We start from the raw sequence: 20,308 nt of genomic DNA, 5'->3' as shown, positions 1-20,308 counted from the left end.
CATACCTTTTTTCCCCAAAGAGGTTTGTATTCCGAGAACCCTACTAATACTGCTACTCCTGGATTATCCCGTAGTAAACACTAACTGTTGTTACCTATGGACAGCCAAGAGGAAGCTGCTAAGACTCTTGATCCTCATTTCACAATAGTTACTAAACAGTTTTGGCCTAGGCTGCTGCAGGATGCAGTACTGCCTGCTAATCGTGAACATGATCTGAAAAATATGAACTGCTCATCTCCTAAAAAGGGTCAGATTTTTCTGTGCCAAATTCAACATATACTGCAGCATGCAAGGTATTGTCAATGACAGCTACATGCAAGTTTGTCTACAATCAGAAGAAAACTGTCCCTCTACTAATTTTCAGAACTGAGACTTCTGAACCACTGCTGAAAAAAGGTTAATTAACAGTATTGACAAAATTTAACAGTTTCAGGACAGCAGCTGAAGTGTCAATAGCATTATTGTGGTTAGCCTGCCATGCTTGTGATATAGCCTACATGTCCCGGAATGGTGCAAAAATCACTTTAGTACCATGTCAATTGCACTTGATAGTACTGCTCTCAAATGCTTAACTCTGTGTAGGAACCCATCCTATTTCATCTTGGCCTAATACAGAATAAAAACATCTGTGAGATGGCTGCAACTAATAGCTGATCCTTAACCACTGTTCCACAATGTTTCTAGCATCTCCCCAGTGACCAAACTCTACAACTGTGCTTACGTTCATTTTTGCTTTGAGTCACTGCATATATGCTACTGGTAGAATATCCTACTTTTGAGATGCCTAAGATACCTTCTGCCCTAATTTTGAAATACTAATTTGTATATTTAGATATAGTCTAATTTTGAAATACTAATGCAATACTGGTATCACTTAACCATTATAGAAAAGTTCTTTTAGTGGCAAATATTTGGGGGGAATTTGCTATGGCACCTTTCCTATTTAGACAGCTACTTCCATGAGTGTTTCTAGCCTCTAGAAACTCCACACTAGACAACCACAGTGCAGTGTCACCTGTGCTGACTAGGAGCCTGCTTAAAGCACACATGCTGGACTTCTTTTAGCTAAAACCAATAGTATTGATGCACTGTAATTATAATGACTGAAACAAATCATGGTAATTTTGAACAGTTTAAATCCCAATTTTAGGCAAAACCACCAAAGCCTGATGTCATGATCATGGACATTAAGTTACTCCATACACACAAACAGTTAAGCTGTTTGTAACATTACCTGAGGGAGATTTGCTGCCAGCAGCTTTTGTCCTCTATAGCCCAAATTTCCTAACACAAGCAGGGTCTTGAGAGACTACTTTTCACCCAGCTATTTGTCCAGACTCTTGGAACATGACCTAATTGGTGGCCAGAGATTCAAAATATGATGCAAGAACTGTATTTTTGTTTAGCTTTGTTCAATTTGTATTACTTTCTTTGGATTTAACTGTCCGTAAAATATATTTTACTCAACATTCACAGAAAACGACTAATAATTGTGACAAAAACATCATTTCTTGGATTAGTTATATATAAGCGGAGCATTTAACTCCTTTTACATTTAAAAGTCCCATTTTCTTCTGATATCCACAATATAACTCTTAGACCACGTTCATTTTCCACTATTTCATTAGAGCTCATTTTTCTGTTGCATTCAACACATGCTGGGCTGCAGCAAGAAGGCAACTGACTACTGCTTAATAATTCAGTGTTATGATACTCTTCCTCCTCCAATTTCATTTGCGTTTACCAAGACAAGGGATGTTTCAATACTTTCAGATTCAAACAGGACTCAAGGTAATTCAAAGGAATCCACATTGATCAAGTTCTAGCAAGTGTATGCACATGTAGGAATACAAGGCCCACAGAAGTACTGGGAACTCAATTACAACAGGCAATTAGACTCTTTTAATAACCACGGTGTTACTCTGTTACCTTGCAAGCATCTACTCATGGAGGAGTTCAGTTTCAAAATAAGAGTTACAAAAGGAATACAGCAAATGGATAACCCCAGCCCATTTTCCACCTGTTCTTGCTGCTCCTTTCTGATGTGCACAGAAAAGCCACCTGTAAGTTGATGTCAGACTATATCTAAATATCCAAATTTAAACCTTATAAATGTTATTCTAATTTGACATCATTTTGTTTCAGGCCCCACAAGAGTCTGGGGGAAAGGATTTGTGTATTTAGAATGCGTGCCTACATGCACAGTACCGTAGGAAAATAATATTCAGTCTGACATTTAACTTAATGCTGGAAAGAACTGAGGATAAAAAGATCATTTAGTTTATATGTACCAAAAGCCGACAAGCAAACAGTAGTATTGAGCAAAATGATTCAATGGCTGATCTGAAAAATAAAAAAAAAAAAAAAACCAACTACGTTAAGAATGCCTTCAACTTGATGAGAACACATAATGACATTAGAAATAGCCACCTCATTTATGATTCATTTACACTAGCACTGAGAGAACAGAACAGTTGTATTTCGAATTAGTATCACTAACTCAACTGAAAGGATAAACTCTCATAGACAGACAGGGAAATGAAAAACCCTGACTTAGAATAATGTACATTTAAATACAAAACGGAAGATAGAAGAGTATTTATTTTGCGGGTCTGTCTTTGCACTGCAGTCTCTTTCAGACCCATGTATCTATCTATCACCTGAGATTACATTAGGGAAATGTGACGCTGTAAATTAAGGCATTATAAAAATGTTATTTAGATTTTTTTTTTAGTATTAAAGAACAGTGCTACAATAAACAAACACAACTCATAATATGTTTAGGGAAATGTAGATCTATTGACTTGGTGCATCTTGTTTACATAGTGACTCATGAACTCTTGTACATCAAATGAAATTTCCTGAATTCCAAATTATGAAATTAGGTAAGCAAATAACCACCCTCACTGAAATACAGTATTATTTTTCTTTCCTTATTTGTGAACCTGACATGATGTTACTAATTTTTAAATTAAAAAAAAAAAAGTATATAAAAAAGCTGAATGCACAGGCAGGTAAAAAAAATCTCTCTCTACACCTGTACTAGAAAACATTAGAAATAAAAGCCCTAAAGAGTTGCTATAATAGGTGCATTTTTTCCTAATAATCTGTTAAAGTTGAGCTGTCTCCACTCGCAGTTATCATCACAAATGTTCAATTTATAAATACAAATCCCAAATATTTCCTCTTGTTCGTAAGTAGTTAACATAGCTTCAGGGATACAAGAGAGCAGATAAATATGAACTGTCTGGTACATATGATGGGATTTTTTTTTTCTTGAAGATTCAAAAGCAGTATGAAAACCAATGAAAAGCATGCTTTTGCTGTGACGCATTCCCTCCAGAAGTCTTACAAAAATTAAACTATTGAATAATGTAAACATAAGTGTCAGGTTGCATCTAGAGTAACAGACCACACATTATGGAAGAACTTACAAGAAAAGATTGCCAAATTTCTGATCTGCTACTGATTAGCAGAAGAATGTTATGCATTTGTTCCTAGTTGTAATCTAACCTTCATGCATATTCAAAAGCTAGAGTATATGTACATAGTAACAATAACCTTGCATGCTTCTTTACACACTCTCTTTAGTAATATGGGTCCTAATGAAGATAATTTTAGGAAGCTGGCAAATCCTGTATGATTTCACTACACAGAAGAATATCCAGATTTCAAAAACAGCAAATTTGTTATAAATTACGGTTCATACTAGTCCTTGACCACAATACAATAATAAACAAGGTACTCATCATTTTATATTGCTTAATACTTGGAATGCCGTATTTCCTTCACATACTTGTTTTACTAATGCTGCCTTTTTAAAAATGTATGAAGGATTTTTACTTTGTAGTTCACATTTGTATGGCTTTCCTAGAAGAGCGGAGAATACCATACTGAATGCCTATTGTGCAGAAATAACCCTGAAGGCTGTATCATAGCAGTATGCAGTAGAAAACCCTTACCAATTTTTCATCAACTGTGATGAGTTGCGTGTCTCGAGTTTGGTTCTGTGCCAGCCGCCATGTGGAAGTGCTCAGTGACCTGCGGTGCAAGACTTGAAGTTAAAAAATGATTCATGCAATGAGAAAATAGAGGCAGACAAATCTTACATAAACAAGTTACTTTAACAATATCCGTCTTGTAAAAAAAATGGAAGAGGGAGAGATGAGGGCACAAAAATCCTTTTTCTCCCCAATTAGTTCTGTCTGCTGAGTTTTTGGCAGACTCCCACTTAGCAGTTCACAACAGGCTGCACTTTATGTCAGCCTACAGGCTCTCTGTCACAGAGAGACTGCCAGTGGCAAGGACTGTACTGCTCTATATGAATGTACAGTAGCTGGTTTGTCACGAACAGACAGAAAAATACAAGGCTGCTGCAAGCATTCTGGAACTCTGATCCTTAAAATGATGGCATCAGAGGAAAAAAATCTTAAACGTATTTGTAATGGGAAAGCTCCAGTTCTAGGCTTCAACAACAGAAATTAACCTTTTTTTTTTTTTTTTAAGAAAAAAACAATAAACAGCACGAAAACATTAAGCTGATAATTCAAACACAATTTTTTATCTCTGAGTGGGCAAAGCTCACAACTATTTTGCTGCACTCCTGAATCAGTATGGGCCAGCTTATTAGCTTCCAAGAAATATGATTAATCCTTCTGCATAATTGCTAAACCTGCAAAGTGAAGATGGAAATATGGAACCCAATCCCCCATCACTGAATTGAGAAACAAAATTTGTCATCAATTTGCATTATGTCACTGATGTCAGGATAAGGCCTTTTGAGTGCAAATCATCTTTTGGCAAAATAATTCAACAGCAAGTGAAAGAAGCCAGAAAGCACAGTTCTCTGAGCTAGTAGTGTGCTTCACATTTAATTAAGGTCACTTTAAACAAATGAGGCACAATAGTGCAAGAATACAAATAACTGAACAGTAAGAGGGGCTAAGCCACTTCAGTTTCAACTCTTCTTCAGATTACCAGACTTGGGAAACAAGACATACTTGCAAATACAAATGAACTTTTGAGATTTTGTCTATGGGATGCTTACAACTGTACTTCTAGCAATTTAACACTACTGATAACATTTACCTCTCTTTTGAGGAAACCATCCACAACTGCCTCCACAAAAAACTCCACAGCTTTTAAAACAGAGTTCCAAGACACTCAAAAATCTGCAACACTATCAAAATTCAAAGCCCCCCACTTTGCCCAGTTCACATTCAGTAATTTGAAGGTCATATTGGGATGAGGTAACTTGCATGAAGTCATTCAACACCCGAAGAATTACAACAGTGTACTTTACATAGCATTTTATTAAGCCAATGAGAACATAGAAGGTGTAGCCAGGGGAAAAGTCCCTATAATGCATGCATCCACCCACATCTTCTAGTCTTAAATCCCTCTCCAATTTTTGTGGATTCTGGTGAAAATGCACTTCATAGACTCATACAACCACAGAATGATCTAGGTTGGAAAAGACCTTCAAGATTACCAAGTCTAACCATCAACCAGAACTACTGAGTCCTATCACTAAACCATGTCCCTCAGTGTCCCCATATCTGTGTCCCATCCCTAAACCATGTCCCTCCGTGCCACATTTGAAGATATTAAGTTGATCTCTTGGAAAAAGCCACTCATAATTCCACATAACAAAAGAATAGCTGTACTGGATTTAACACATTAACTAAATGAGCATTCAATTTTCAGACAATGCTGGCATGGTAAAGTTTTGACGAGGTAAAACCTACAATAGAAGGAAATTTAAAATCAGCGACTATCAAGTAAGCCACAAAAATCTTACAGATCTACGCAAATGGAACAAAGTTCAGTCCAGTAATATTTCAAATGCAGATTCCCACCAATCTATACCTCTAACACAGAATACATGCTACTAAATTATCTTTGATTTGAAAACAGCAACAACAGAAAGCCTCCATGTCAAGAAAAATGAACTCAAAGCACAAAATTTATAGAATCACCCTACTTTCTGGTATGGACAGACGCACATTTGAAATGACAAAATTTGCCTGCAAGGATATTTTGAAGTAGTAGTTTTGGGAGAAGCCAGGGAAAGCAAGAATTTCACATCTAAATGATAACCACTCTGTTAGCTCAAAAGCTCTGTTTCAGAGAACAACACAGATGTCATTTTTTAATCTGCACATATCGAACAAGTATGGCATGTGAACAGGATACAACGATAACTGCAATATACTATGAAGATGCTTTTAGATGATCCTTCTTCAAAATCGTGCCCAATATGAAGTTATCCTAAAAGTTTCTCGAACAGGAGTATTACACGAGTTCCAGTGGAAAGCAGCTGAAAGCACACATTAAGCAAGGCAAAACACTATGATAGGAAAATAAGTTTCTTCCTCCATCCCAGGCATTTTAGTATCAAAATAGCATTCCATGGTTATTCTAGAGCACCGTGTGATATGGTATTCACTACGTTATTAAATATACGGCCAAAGAAGAATATTGGCCCATACAATCAAATTGGTCCTTTCTGAACAGAAAATCTGATATAAATCAAGAAGTTCTCAGAACCTTGCTCTGTGAAAAGGTCTGATGAACATGTGAAGGGTTTATGTAAGCCAGGACTGAAGTAACTAGGCTGATCAGAATCACACATTATCCCTGTAATGTAGATGCAATTTGAACAAAATTTAATGTATTTCATGCCATGCCCTTCCAAACTTATTTCCACTCAGCGTTATGTCACCTGACATCTTTATTATTCAGGTGATCGTTCATTTTGAAAATTTCTGCCTTTTCAGAAAAAAATAAACATTAACAGAAAAAGAACTGATACTGGTAAAAATCCCATCAGATTAAAGGTGGGCAAAATTGCACACAGAAGGAGATAATTTATTTGCACAAGGTGTCTCTGTCAGATGGGATGAATTGGAAGGCTCTCTGCGATGTTTTAGCTCTTCTTCTTCAAAAGCAGACAGACAGTTTACTAGCCTAAGTCAATTTCTGCTACTCTTCATCATTTTTCAAAGGCCACTTCACTTGACTACACAATTTTTGAAAAAGCCCACCTGCCACTGGAATTTGCAACCTTGTTCCCTTATATATGCAGACTTCTGCCCAGCCCCAGATTACAGTGAGTTGGAACTTTCTGTAAGTACTCCATGTTTGAAAACTTGTTGAAAATGGGCATTTGGACTAGACTAAGAATCTGGAGCTGGAGTCCATGGAGGTCTCTCTGTGTAAGACTACATAAAATACCAGCTTTGCTTTAAGGATGACAGACTATTGACACTGCCATTTGTTGCACCTCTCATAGGAAAGTACCCTGGAGCTTTCCTATGTACCAACAACTTTGAAATATCACGTGATCTGAAATATTACTATTTCAAAGTTAATAGAAAGCGTTACTTGATTCCCAGAGCACTGGTTTCATTTTCAACAAGTTTCATTCATTGCATGTTTGTCCCTAGTGTTAGACACTTAGATCACAAAATCACAGAATATCCTGAACTTGAAGGAGACCCACAAGGATCACCAAGTCCCACTCCTGGCTCTGCACAGGACCACCCAAAAATCAGACCTTCTGTCTGAGAGTGTTGTCCAAACGCTTCCTGAACTCCAGGAGCTCGGTGCTGTGACCACTGCCCTGGGGAGCCTGTCCCAGTGCCTGACCACCCTCTGGGTGCAGAACCTTTCCCTAACCCCCAGCCCGACCCTCCCCTGTCCCAGCTCCATGCCGTTCCCTCGGGTCCTGTCGCTGTCCCCAGAGAGCAGAGCTCAGCGCCTGCCCCTCCGCTCCCCTCGTGAGGGAGCTGCAGGCCGCCATGAGGCCTCCCCTCAGCCTGCTCTGCGCTGGGCAAACCAAGGGACCTCAGCCGCTCCTCATGCATCTTGCCATGTAGACCCTTTGCCATGTTTGTAGCCCTCCCTTGGACACTCTCTAATAGTCTAATGCCCTTTTTATATCGTGGTGCCATAAACTGCACACAGTGCTGGAGGTGAGGCAGCAGCAGCACAGAGCAGAGCGGGACAACCCCTTCTCTCAACTGGCTAGCCATGCTGTGCCTGATGCACCCTCGGGTATGACTGGCCCTCCTGCCTGCAAGGGTTGTGTTCAACTTGCTGTCAACCTAGACCCCTTTCCACAGAGTTGCTCTCCAGCCTCTCATCCCCCCCAGTCTGTACATATAGCAAGGCTTGCCTCTTCCCAGGTACAGAATCTGGCATGTACTCTTGTTAAAATTTCATATTGGTGATTGCCCAGCCCTCTAATTGGTCAAGAACCCTCTGCAAGGCCTCTCTACCCCCAGTGGAGTCAACAGCTCCTCCCCATTTAGTGACACAAACTTAGAGCACTTTCAAGTCCTAGCTTAACTGAGGAGATAACCATGAAACAAACCTCTTTCACGCAATCTTCTCTTTTCAAACTCCCACGACAAGAAATATCATTTCATCACTCATATCTCCCCTTAATCTTGACAACACTTATTTAACCTTCAAATTAAATGAATATAAAATCTAAATCACTTAGGTGACTACTCTGTTTCAACCTTTTATTCTGTCCCCAACAGTAAAGTAACTCACACAAAATTCCCAATTAATACTTGCCTCTGCCCACATACACTACGGACCTTTAGGTGGCTTTTTGTGACAGACTGAATTGCAAAAGTATAAAATACACTTTTTACTGTTCCATTCTCATACGATTCTCCTTTCTTTGACCTCTGGAACAGTAATCTGTTTTCCTCCTTTCTCTTTCTAAGCAAAATGGCTTCACGTTACAACATCATGCCTTTCTTGACTGCTTATGCTTTTTTTTTTTCTGTGTTGGTACCTTAAGAGTCCCATTTTTTACCATTCTGTGACAAACCAAGCTCTGTTTTAAAATTACCATAAACAAAATATTTTAAATAAATAGACCAACAATTTAATTCTAAACTTCAGAAACTCTGCAGAAAGTTTTAGATACAGCAACAATAAACCCTGCTATCTTCCAGGCTAATTCATCTCCTATTCAAAATACAGATCAAACTTCCTTCAAACTTAACTATCTAATAAAAAGAGTGATGAGATTCCAAGCTTGCCAGATCCATTGTGAATCTGCCCAAGCATTTTTCTTACAGTGAGATACTGATGAACAAACAAGCTTTTAAATGCAAAAGTCTGGTTTCATAGAATCCCCGAATGGTTTGCTTTGGAAGGGACCTTAAAAATCATCTAATTCCAATCCCCCTTCCGTGGGCAGGGACACCTCCCACTAAACCAGGTTGCTCAAAGCCCCATCCAACCTGGCCTTGAACACTTCTAGGGATGGACATCCACAACTTCTCTGGGCAACCTGCTCCACTCTCTTAGTAAAAAAATTTCTTCCTTCTATCTAATCTAAATCTCCCCTCCTTTCACTTAAAGTCATGATTCTTGTCCTATCACGCCACTCCCAACAAAGAGTCCCTTCCCAGCTTTCCTGTAGGCCCCTTTTAGGTACTGGAAGGCTGCTGTAAGGTCTCCCCAGAGCCTTCTCTTCTCCAGGCTGAAAAAAAAAACCAACTCCCTCAGCCTGTCTTTGTAGAAGAGGTGCTCCAGCCCTCAGACCATCCTCATGGCCCCCCTTAGGACTTGATCCAACAGCTCCGTGTCCTTCTCATGCTGGGGCACCAGAGCTGAACGCAGGACTCCAGGTGGGGTATCATGAGAGCAGAGCAGAGGGGGACAATCACCACCCTCACCCTGCTGGCCATGCTTTTGATGCAGCCCAGGATATGGTTGGCTTTCTGGGCTGCAAGCGCACATTGCCAGCTCACATCAAGCTTCTCATCAACCAACATAACCAGGTCCTTCTCCTTAGGGCTGCTCTTAATCCATTCTCCACCCAACCTGTATTGGTGGTTGGAATTGCCCCGACCCAGGACCTTGAACTTGGCCTCATTAAACTCCATGAGATTTGCACAGGCCCACCGCTTAAGCTTGCCCAGGTCCCTCTGGATGGTATCCCTTCTCTCCAGCGTGTCAACTGCACCACAAAGCTTGGTGTCATTGGCAAATTCGCTGCGGGTGCACTCGATCCCACTGTCCATGTCACCAACAAAGATGCTAAACAGCACTGGTCCCAATACCAACCCCTGATGAACACCACTCATTACTAATCTCGTTATTGAACACTGAGCTGTTGACTGCAACTCTTTGAGTGCAACCATCCAGCCAGTTCCTTACCCACCATTGTCCATCTGTCAAATCCATGTCTCTCCCATTTAGAGCCAAGGATATCAGGGAGGACAGCATCAAATACTTTGCACAAATCCTTATAGATTATGTCAGATGCTCTCCCCCCATCTGTACTTTAAACTGTACGTTAGTACAATTTCTGGGAGGATGTGACCCATGACCTTGCCATGAATAGAGGTGTGACTTCTAATAGAATAATTAGTCTTTTAAAACAAAAGAAACAAAAAACTCAAAATGACTTAAAATTAAAATTAATATTTTATAAAAAAAATCACTCGTGTCCTCTATAATCTTCCCGGTACTTTCTCACATGCTCATTATGCAGCTAATCAACTCTGCAGCTTTGTGGATTGTAGCAAACCAAGGTCTCCTGGTCTCTTAAGACGTTTTTATTTCTGCCATTAAAGAGGACTGGCTACAGCTGGTTAAGATGCATCTAGCACCATCTCCCTTCTCCCCAAGGATACTTTCTCTCTTAAATCTCCTAGCCATTGTCTTAATGGAAGATACCTTTTTTGTTCTTTACACATTAGTCTGTCACACAAACAAGGTATATTTGTCTTTCCACAAACATGACTAACTTGGAATGAACCTACAGCAAGTTCTTTTGCTCAAAAAAAAAAAACCAAAAAAAACAATTCAAAATGTCATATGGTTTACAATTACAAAAGTGGTATTTTCTCCCTTCCCACCCCCAGAGTACTGTGTTGGGCATTTAAATTCCTTAAACTTGATCTATATGATCCTGCATAATCGATTCCAGAATTATCATTTAATCCTATCATTTATTATCTTTTTATTATATTACTTGCTGCATTTCCCTTAAAAATAACTATAATACTTTTTTTAAAAAAAAAAGCATGAGTTTAATCATGGCCCAGCACAGCATGAACTCAGCTTTAAGATCTGGTATAAAACAATACATGTTATGACATTTCTGGGTTTTGGTGTTAGGAATTTAAAAAAAAAAGCTAAGGTCACTTTTTCTTTCAAAATGCACTGTTCTTGAGAATGGCGTTACAGGCTGGAACATTACATCCAGACTGGGTTATGGCTACAACTTATTGTTTTAGAGTCCCACAGTAAATTCAAAGTTATTTTATACTCAATAGAAAGAGTAGAAACATAGAAAATTGGCAAAGAGTACACTCAATGGTTTTCTTGTTAAATACTTGCAAAAAGACTCACACACTAGCTCAGTAACAGTGAATGAATTAATGATGAATACTAGTGAAAATGTGAATTTGCAGAATTCAAAAAATTATGTAAGTTTCACTTATTTTGGAAAAACAAATTCTGTGATCAACTAACCACATGCATGTCTTCTATGAGAAAAGGTTATTTTCCACCCACAGTCAGTGAAGTCACAAATAGGTTCTGCATCTCAGCTACACAAATGGAGAGGTCAATTACGAAGCCATTTGAAATTCTTTAGTCTTCACCACAAGATATGTCAGGTTTTAGTCTCTCAACCATCTTATCCTGTCATAGAATAAGGAGGTAGCAGAGTTCCTTGGTTTCAGGGACGTCTTCTCCTCCCTTCTGACAATTAAGAGGTCACTGCTCTGTTGATGGCATTAATTAACCAGTTCTGTTGAACTGGAGAAACCAGTCAAAAACAGAAGTCTTCCGTGATATTTGGATGAAGGAAACACTAACTTTGGATATCTACAGTCAACTTGTAAATATTACCAAATTTGAAGTTCTCAAATATCTGCCAACAACCGATGTTTAACACTTATATGCTTTTGTTTATTTAACCACATATGCTGCAAAATACATTGAAGTCTTGCAGAAGAGAACACCAGGAAGTGTCACAAGGAAGTCCCACAAGCCTAGCAAAAGGTGACAAGCAGCCATATTCTTAACGCATGCATCTGCCTTCCACAAAAAGCAACACTGCTACCAGCATGTTATATATGACATCCAGATGCAAAAACTTGTATTTACCTGTACTAATCTAGGAGTTAAGATTGAATTCGTTGCAGGAAAAAAAGGCTCCTTAACCTCTTCATGCAACACATCTGACTGTTTGATCTATTAGCACCCCCTTTTGGTCAACTGTTGGAGATATATTAAAGAAAACTAGGTATCATGGCACATGTAACCAGATCACATCAGAGATGAAACAATGTCCTAAAGAAAACTTCATGCACCTCATAAAAAATGAAAGCACTCATTAAGTCTAAATGGAGTTTTAAGTATTCTGATAATGAATGACCAGAGCACCAGAGGATGCACATATGCAGAAGCGGAACTGAATGCTTTGATGCACAAATGAGATAACCATTCTTAGAAAAGCAACTTTTTTTTTTTTATAGTAAGGCATTTATGAGGAATAATATAAGCTTCACAACATATAGCCACCCTAAAAACTTTGAAATTCTCAACAAGAACATGGAAAAACTGTCAGCTCAGAACTTTCCACAGCATCCAACCTAGTCACACACTACAATTAAGTAGACTAAAAACAAATTAGCATAATGTTCATTCGTGTAAAATGGGAACATTAATGACTGCCTGTTACATGATGTCAGATACAGTACAGATCATGGTATTCAGGCCCAATATAATGCATTTTTATACAGACAGCTTGTAAAGTTGAACTTGTGAGAGACGAACTTAAATACAGTGGGATAGTGCTTCCTTGGTAGTAAATTTACTACTGTAATACTGTAATTAAAGTGACAATGCCTTATCAGAGTCACTGATATTTTATTTTTTACCAGGATTCTTTTATTATTTTTACAACATCCCAACATAAATTAATATGGGATAGTTTATAATGCCAAACAGTCCACGTGGAGACCATGAAGGTCTATTTTGCAGTATGAACCCACACGAATAACTTTTGGGTTTGGAAGAGAAGCAAGTTTCCCATTTATAGCTACATTTTCAGACAATATTGGCACATCATAGTTTTTACTTTGCCTGCAAAACGATGTTGAATTATAAACACTGTAAGTTCTGTTTCTGAATGAATGAATACTGACTTACTTAATCTAAAGTACTGAAATTTCTATATTATGTACCAAAAAACAAAAGACCAAAATTTAAATAGGAATATATAAATACTGCATAAGAACATAAACATAGAAGGTCACATGAAAAAACATATATTTCTGGTGTGGGTTTGGAAATCAGGGCACGAACTGATCGTGCTTTATTGTTAGAGAAATCTATTTATGAGAAGAAGCACTGGGCATCTAACTGTACTGAATAAACAAGAAAATAACTTCTAGCATTCAAGTTGTGGTTTGTAACTTAGTGGGTATTACCAAAGCAAAATATTAAGTTGGTTTACTTTTGGAAATTGAATTAATGTAATACTTCTAAATATTTTACTAAGAAGAAAACAGTCAGATTTTAGTTCTTTGGGATTCTACTTTAATTACCCCATGGATAAAAAAATTCTAGTGACGGCCATGGCACCAGTTGAACCACAGCACTATGCAAGCACAGCTCCAGTTCCCAATACTGCCCTAGGACCAGTGCATTACATGCACTTGTGGCACCCCAGTGAAGTCCCCAGGACAAATGCCAGTTCTGTGAGCCGCCACCAGCTGGAACACAGCGAAGAGCAGTGCAGCCCTTCCTGTGGCTCAGCAAAAGCCTGACAGAAAGCACAGGCAGGCTCAAACTATTCCTGCAGTTACACAAGTGTCTCTACCATGCTCCAGAGCACTGCCAAACAGCAGAATTGACTAGGTGGCACATGCATGGCACAAGCATTTACACACTGAAAACTGCTTGACCTGAGGAATATTTGGGGCAAAAATCCACACTCACTCCAGTTCATGTCAGCACCCAGGCAAACAAGGGCTCTAAGTCCTGAAACAGCTCTGAGCCAGCCCCAGGCTGATACCAGACTGTTTTCTCAAACCTCTAGGATGTAAACTCAGTCTTTGTTTGCAAATAAACTTCATAACAAAGTCATGCAAGTGCTTTTAGATCCCTATATGCACGTAATTCAAAGTATCCTAGCCAACACTGGTGAAAAGACTGGAAACACTTTTGACAGAGGAGATTTACATGCTAAGAATGACCCAAAAATATTTACTTATTTTTTGTAGTTGAAATCACAAAACTCACTAGGAAAAAAAGGATATTTTGTCTACTACTTTTTCAGCAATAGAATATGTAATTTATAAGATGTCCATCTGCTGTCAGGTGGCGGAGGAGCTCTAAGCTGTTACCACCTGTACAGCTGCTGATCAGCAATTCCATTACATGCTAGTCTAAAGAATAAGACCTAATCTTAGAAATTTCATTGCAGATCACAATTTGAAAATCGCAGCTTGCTGAGGACCACTAAACCTTCTGTAGGCAAGTCATCTGAAAGACAAATAATACTAGAAATGCTGCACAACTTACTATCAACTATCAATTGAATTTTACGTTATCTAGTTAGAAAACATAATAAAGTTAAGAAGGAAGAGAGAAAAAATTCTGTTGGGAGTAAACACAAAATACACAGGTGACATATTTGCTTTGTTTGTGCTTACTAAATGTCAAATTTCTCCCCACACATACACATTCAGGCATTCACATAACTAGACAGTAACTAAAAACTGTGCTCTCTTTATAGCAAGAACAACAAAAGTCAAAGGGTTTAATTCCAAAACTGTGAGGAATGAAACTAATGTTCCACAGCCCACCTCTGTGTTAGGGAAGACTATGCATTTCGAACAAGAGCCTTTTAATTATGTAAAACTAAACAAAAAATGCAAACATGCAAGAATCTTTACTCAAAATCTTTTACGGCATAGTGTGGTCTTGTATTTTGTCCCTGTCCTCTTAATTTTGCCTTCCTATTTGACTGAGCACACGTTTATGTAACAGATATTCTAACAATCCTACGCTAATCTCAATCTACAAAATATAGCATACAAATTAAGGCAAGTTTTCTTATGTTACTGTCACCAAACATTTCAACTGTAAACTATTGAACTGTAGTAAAAAAGAGAATCAATCCCTTGAAGTGCTAATGCAAAACTACAGTTTATAACAGTTCACAAAAGTCAATGAATCTATGTGGCTAGTATGCCTCAGCTGTTGGGCAGCTATAAAAAAAAAAAGTGTTCAAGAGCTGTTTATTCATTTTTGTTTGTAGTACTTCATAAACATCACAGCCAAATGGCTCACAAATGGAACATGACATACAGAAGGTCACTTTCGGAACTATATGCTCTCAGCAGTTGTTCTAGATGACAATGGGATAATCTAGCTAACATTGTGGATAATTTTATTTCACCCTTGCTTTGTCCAATTTACCTCATCTCAGCCACCTTACTCTTCAATTTCCTTCCTGAGGTCAAACTATTGTTCTCAATTCCTCCTCGAACTGTCACCATTCCACAATTATCATCTGCCTTTGCTACTTTCCACAATACCACACGGCTTAATTAACCACAGCCCATTTTTTCTTCTTCTGCCTGTACATATTATTCCTTCATTGAAATAATTCCAACTCATCCATTCCACACACCTCTGAGTGGAAAAAATACGTTATTTGTTATTGTCAGCTCTCGTGAGACCTACCCCCATGGCGGGGGGTGGGAACTGGGTGATCTTAATGTCCCTTCCAACCCAAACTATTCTGATTCTATGGTAATACTTCAGTAACTCTTTGCCTACTGAGTTATATGCAGAGAAGAAAACCAATGGTGCCATCTTATATGCCAGAATAATTATGATTTGAGCTTTCAAGTCAGCTTGCTCTCTTAACATTAACAGCATGAAGACCAAGGCTGCCAGACCACGTGTCAGGGCCCTGAGGGCACTAACAGGCCGTAGTAACTCTGGTCAGTTTCACCCACAGCCTCCGTGAACACCAGAAGCTCCATTTAAGCTCAGCTCTGGGTCTTCGTTCCCTGCCTGAGTGACAGGATTAACTGTACCAGTGTCCAGTCCTGATTTAGGCTCCTGTCTCAATCCCTCAATCCCCAAACCTGCAGTATGGCTCCAACCATGTTTCTATCCTGTTGCCTGGATGGACTTGAGACACACATTGTAGCTTGTCTTCAAACCGGTCTCTGGCTCCTTTTGCTCCTGACTGGACTCCCTGGATGGACCCTGGACCTGGGTTTTATCACTTAGCTTTGTCTGGGACTGTTGACAGACTTATCAATTGCACTTAGCTCTGCTCATGCTGAGATGCTGAAGGACTGTGTCCTGGTCAGTGAGGGCCCTGTTCTTGCTGAGATCACCTTTGCTTTCCAACTTGCCTTCCCTTCAGGCAAGAACGGAAGACTTTGCTGCTTCCTACTAGCCATTAATTTCTATCAAGTTCAGATTCATCAACTGCATGTAATACATTTGCATGTGTTTTTCAGCCTTATTACTTTGCAGTCAAACCAAAGGACAATTTTTATCTAGTTTCTCTACAACGACCGATTTTTTATCTTACCACTTTCTCAAAAGATACTAACCACACATTTTTTTCTGTGTGGGAACCAGTGTGATTAATTAGCTTCTACAAAACCCACCCATCCTTAGGTTAAAACAAATGGCTGGCTGCAACCTATGTGGCCTATGTAAGTGTCTCCAAATTAAGTTTTACAGAAGTTATCACATCAGAACTTCAAATGCTATTCTACACTTGAGTGCAAGTAGTGATTACATAGCTCTAGTTCATAAACAGAAGTACTTCCTTCTACAGCATACCGTACAAACATTTGCAGTCCTCAGACAATTACTGATGAGGGATAAACTATGCTGTGGTACAAGGGTAATGTGAAACTGTCAAGTTCCTTAAATGAAGTCTGCTTTAAAAGAATGGCTGACTGCACTGTTGTTCCAAAATTATCTTACTGCATTTTCTTTCCATTTAAAGCTATTAATGTAAACACATCTTACAATCAATTTTTGAGAATTCACCTTTGAGATAAAAATAATTTTATTGGCTACCATATTTGTGTGTTTCTTTGTACTCTTATTTATACATCGACTCTCTTCTCCTCCACTGGTGCTGTTCTTTCCTTTTGCTAGTCTCTTTTCATAGTCCTACTAGCTATTAGCTCCCTGAAAGTAGACTTGCTATTACTCACTCTATTCTTAAGTGGAATAAACCCTTAAGGCAAAACTGGTGCTTCAAATGCAAACCTTATTCTTGAATTGCAGTTCAGACAACAACATTCAGATTATTTGTCTCTTTCTCTGGTAGGCACAATCAACATTGACGTATGACAAAACATCGCTGCTGCAGAATTCCCCTTGATAACTTACGCAGCACATACAAATATGCCTTGAATACATGACAGAACAGTCAAAACTACTGCATGAAGAGCTGTTTCTTTCCTTAATTTAAAATATAGTAGTTCTAACTGATGGTAGTAAGACAATTGTTTATTGTTGGGTCTTTAAATAGCTACAAAATACAACTCTACTTTTGTAAAGAAAAAATGGTACTTCTGAAGATTACTGAATTCAGATACAATATTCATAAAAATCTCTAACTAAAACTATTGAAATACACAGAAAAGATGAAGAATTAAACTGTTATTCTATGGCTCAAGACTTTGTTTTGGACTTTATGGCATCACTAACATTAGTAGGACGTTACCTCGTTAGATTTATAGCAAATGACAATATCAGAATAATTATATTTGTACTGTACACATTCAAAAAAGATCAGACTTCAAATATTTTATATAAAATACATTAAATATGAGTTTTAAAAATAAGAAGAAGCTGTTCATGAGATCTTTCATGTTAACACTGCAAGAATAAACAGCTGCAAGAAATGTTTGCCCACACACATTCTAGAGCTGCCTACAGTCTGTCTAGTCAAGTCAGAAGTTAATTTACTTCCTCAACATCAGTCACGGGTCAAGGGAAGATTAAGTCATACACAGATTACTGATGCTTGAAAGTGGCTTGTTAATAAAATAGTACCTAAACATACTTTTATACTGGGCAGTAGGGAGCAACTGCACTAACTCAGACAAAAGTATGCCATTAATTTCTTAGGACATGCGTATTATAAAGAAGGCAATGGTAAATTTTCAGCTTGCCTCCTGCTAGCTTAACAGTATTTTTATTAGAAACAATAATGCACATAATCTTAAAACTGCTTGGATGTGTACTTTGTGACATACTCAGAATCCAATTCTTACAAAACTTTTAAAAAGCATATCAAAATCCACTGTATTGTTGTGAGAATGAAAACATGTACATGGATGAAACTATAAAAAAAGCTCTGGAGAATTATAAAATATTCTGAAGTTGTTAGTATAAAAGATTTTTTTAAACTTGTTCTCATTTTTTTTAAATACTCTTTTTAATAGGCTTTATCTTCCCTGCTTAGCATTTCAATACAAATAACTTTTCTCTTAAAACAGCCAATTTTGTATACAACAGCCAATTTGCTCAATAGCATAAAAATCAATAGCTGCTGCAGGAGGTAGAATATCTTTCATTTCCAAATTTTCTCTGAATACTACAAGTTTAATTTCTTACAGTAACAAAAGAAAATGCAGACAGAGTTCGCTTTTAAATAATCAAAAATACACAAGCTTAAAAACAAATACTTTCCTGCATCACTAAGATCAGTATAAAGCATAATAACTACGAACGAGACTACCTGTTACGCCCAGACAGAACTGAGTAGTGATTTTGCTTTTGTATTCCCAGAAATTTATCTTACACCTAACATTGTTTTCAAGCACGTTTAATGTCCACAGATTCCTTAAAAAAATAAAATTGACAGACACTGCCACAGATTGCAGATGAGTAGAAATTATTACTATTCTAACTAGATGATTTGTCACTAAGATGTTAGCAAGAGCAATACTGAAAATTGAGAACACGACCGAAAGTTTAAAATATCAATCATATTAACTGTAATTAGTGTTTCTATCACCATTTGTCAACATGAGCTTAAGAACCGGTGAAATTACCAACAATGCCACAGAGGAGATTTCGTACATTGGTCTAACATACTGAGACCTATACATTGGTCTAACAATTCCTACTGCATTTACTTCCGTGCAAAACAGAAATGCTAGATATATAGCATGAATGCTAGACATATTATAAATAATCTGGCTGTAGCTAGTTGCAAGTGAAAGGCCAGAGCAGCATGCTATTGAGATAGATGGCAATTAAATTCTTGAGTTACTTCATTTTTGGAACTTAAGTTCTTTTGAATCTCACTTGTACATTTTGCTAGTACCTGCTTTTGCGAAGAACAGCTTTAAAGGTGACAGCTCCTACCAGTCAGAAATACAAGCTCAAAACAATCATCTCCTGGGCAACCATATATAGGTACTACATTGAGTTTAAGATTTACAGTGGAAAAAGACAGTTAACTGAATCATAAATATCAAACCTACGTTAAGGGAATATCAAGGTTATTTTGCAACCCAAAAAGTTTTTCCCAGTCTATACATGCTGAACAGTATATATTAAACCACTGCAACTAAAGCAAATTTTATTATTTTGTTCACATAGATTTGAAATGCTATCTATTGACAGCTGGCATTCAAATTCCCCTTCTTCTTGTATCCATATGGCATTTCTTAATCTATAAATTTCATGTTTGAAGTCACTGTAACATGTTGTACAAAAACACTTCTCTTAAACTTAGAGACACCAAATATTTGGTATTAGGAAATACCACCATAAAAGCCTTTTCCATGAAAGAATTTGTTTATTTTTGTTTTTGTATTTTAAACCAAAATAGGCATCATTTTCAAACACAGTATCAAAATCTATTTTAAACTGTTTAGTCCCTAAGGAAAATATTATGTCCTTCTGTTTTAGGATATTAGTGCCAACAAACTTCACCTCTGCCCCCTTCTTTTCTTTTTTTTTTTTTCCTCTCATTCTCCACTCCTCTTCAAATCCTCAAAGTAGAAGGAAGACCACTAAGTGGACAGATCAGTAGACATACGAAAAAATATATTTTAGAATGAAATAATGTTTTTTTAAAGATATGCAGCGACCAGTGGTTCTGAACTCAAACTGACTAGTTGCACTGAGCTGGTAATAAAAGCTTTCAACTGTTTTAGTGCAGAAGCAAACCCACACCTTATTTACTTGCTATCTTCCCATACAAACATACCTTAAAGGTCTTCCTTCTTTTCTCTATTAAACCTCTTACTAA

At 37.8% G+C, this 20,308-nt stretch overlaps 1 protein-coding gene across 1 annotated transcript in view; it reads right to left on the bottom strand.

Annotated features, from left to right (window-relative positions):
• NDUFS4 (NADH:ubiquinone oxidoreductase subunit S4) overlaps positions 1–20,308 on the bottom strand; it is a 47,598-nt gene that overhangs the window by 20,323 nt on the left and 6,967 nt on the right. Inside the window, exon 2 of the mRNA XM_066988030.1 lies at positions 3,963–4,041. Within this exon, the coding sequence (XP_066844131.1) occupies positions 3,963–4,041 (79 nt within the window). The remainder of the gene's footprint in view (positions 1–3,962; positions 4,042–20,308) is intronic.

The sequence above is a fragment of the Anser cygnoides genome, chromosome Z (genome assembly GCF_040182565.1).
Source record: "Anser cygnoides isolate HZ-2024a breed goose chromosome Z, Taihu_goose_T2T_genome, whole genome shotgun sequence".
In the NCBI taxonomy this organism is placed as follows: domain Eukaryota; kingdom Metazoa; phylum Chordata; class Aves; order Anseriformes; family Anatidae; genus Anser; species Anser cygnoides.
Note: the sequence above shows the minus strand (reverse complement) of the source record. Positions and strands in the feature narration are given on the sequence as shown.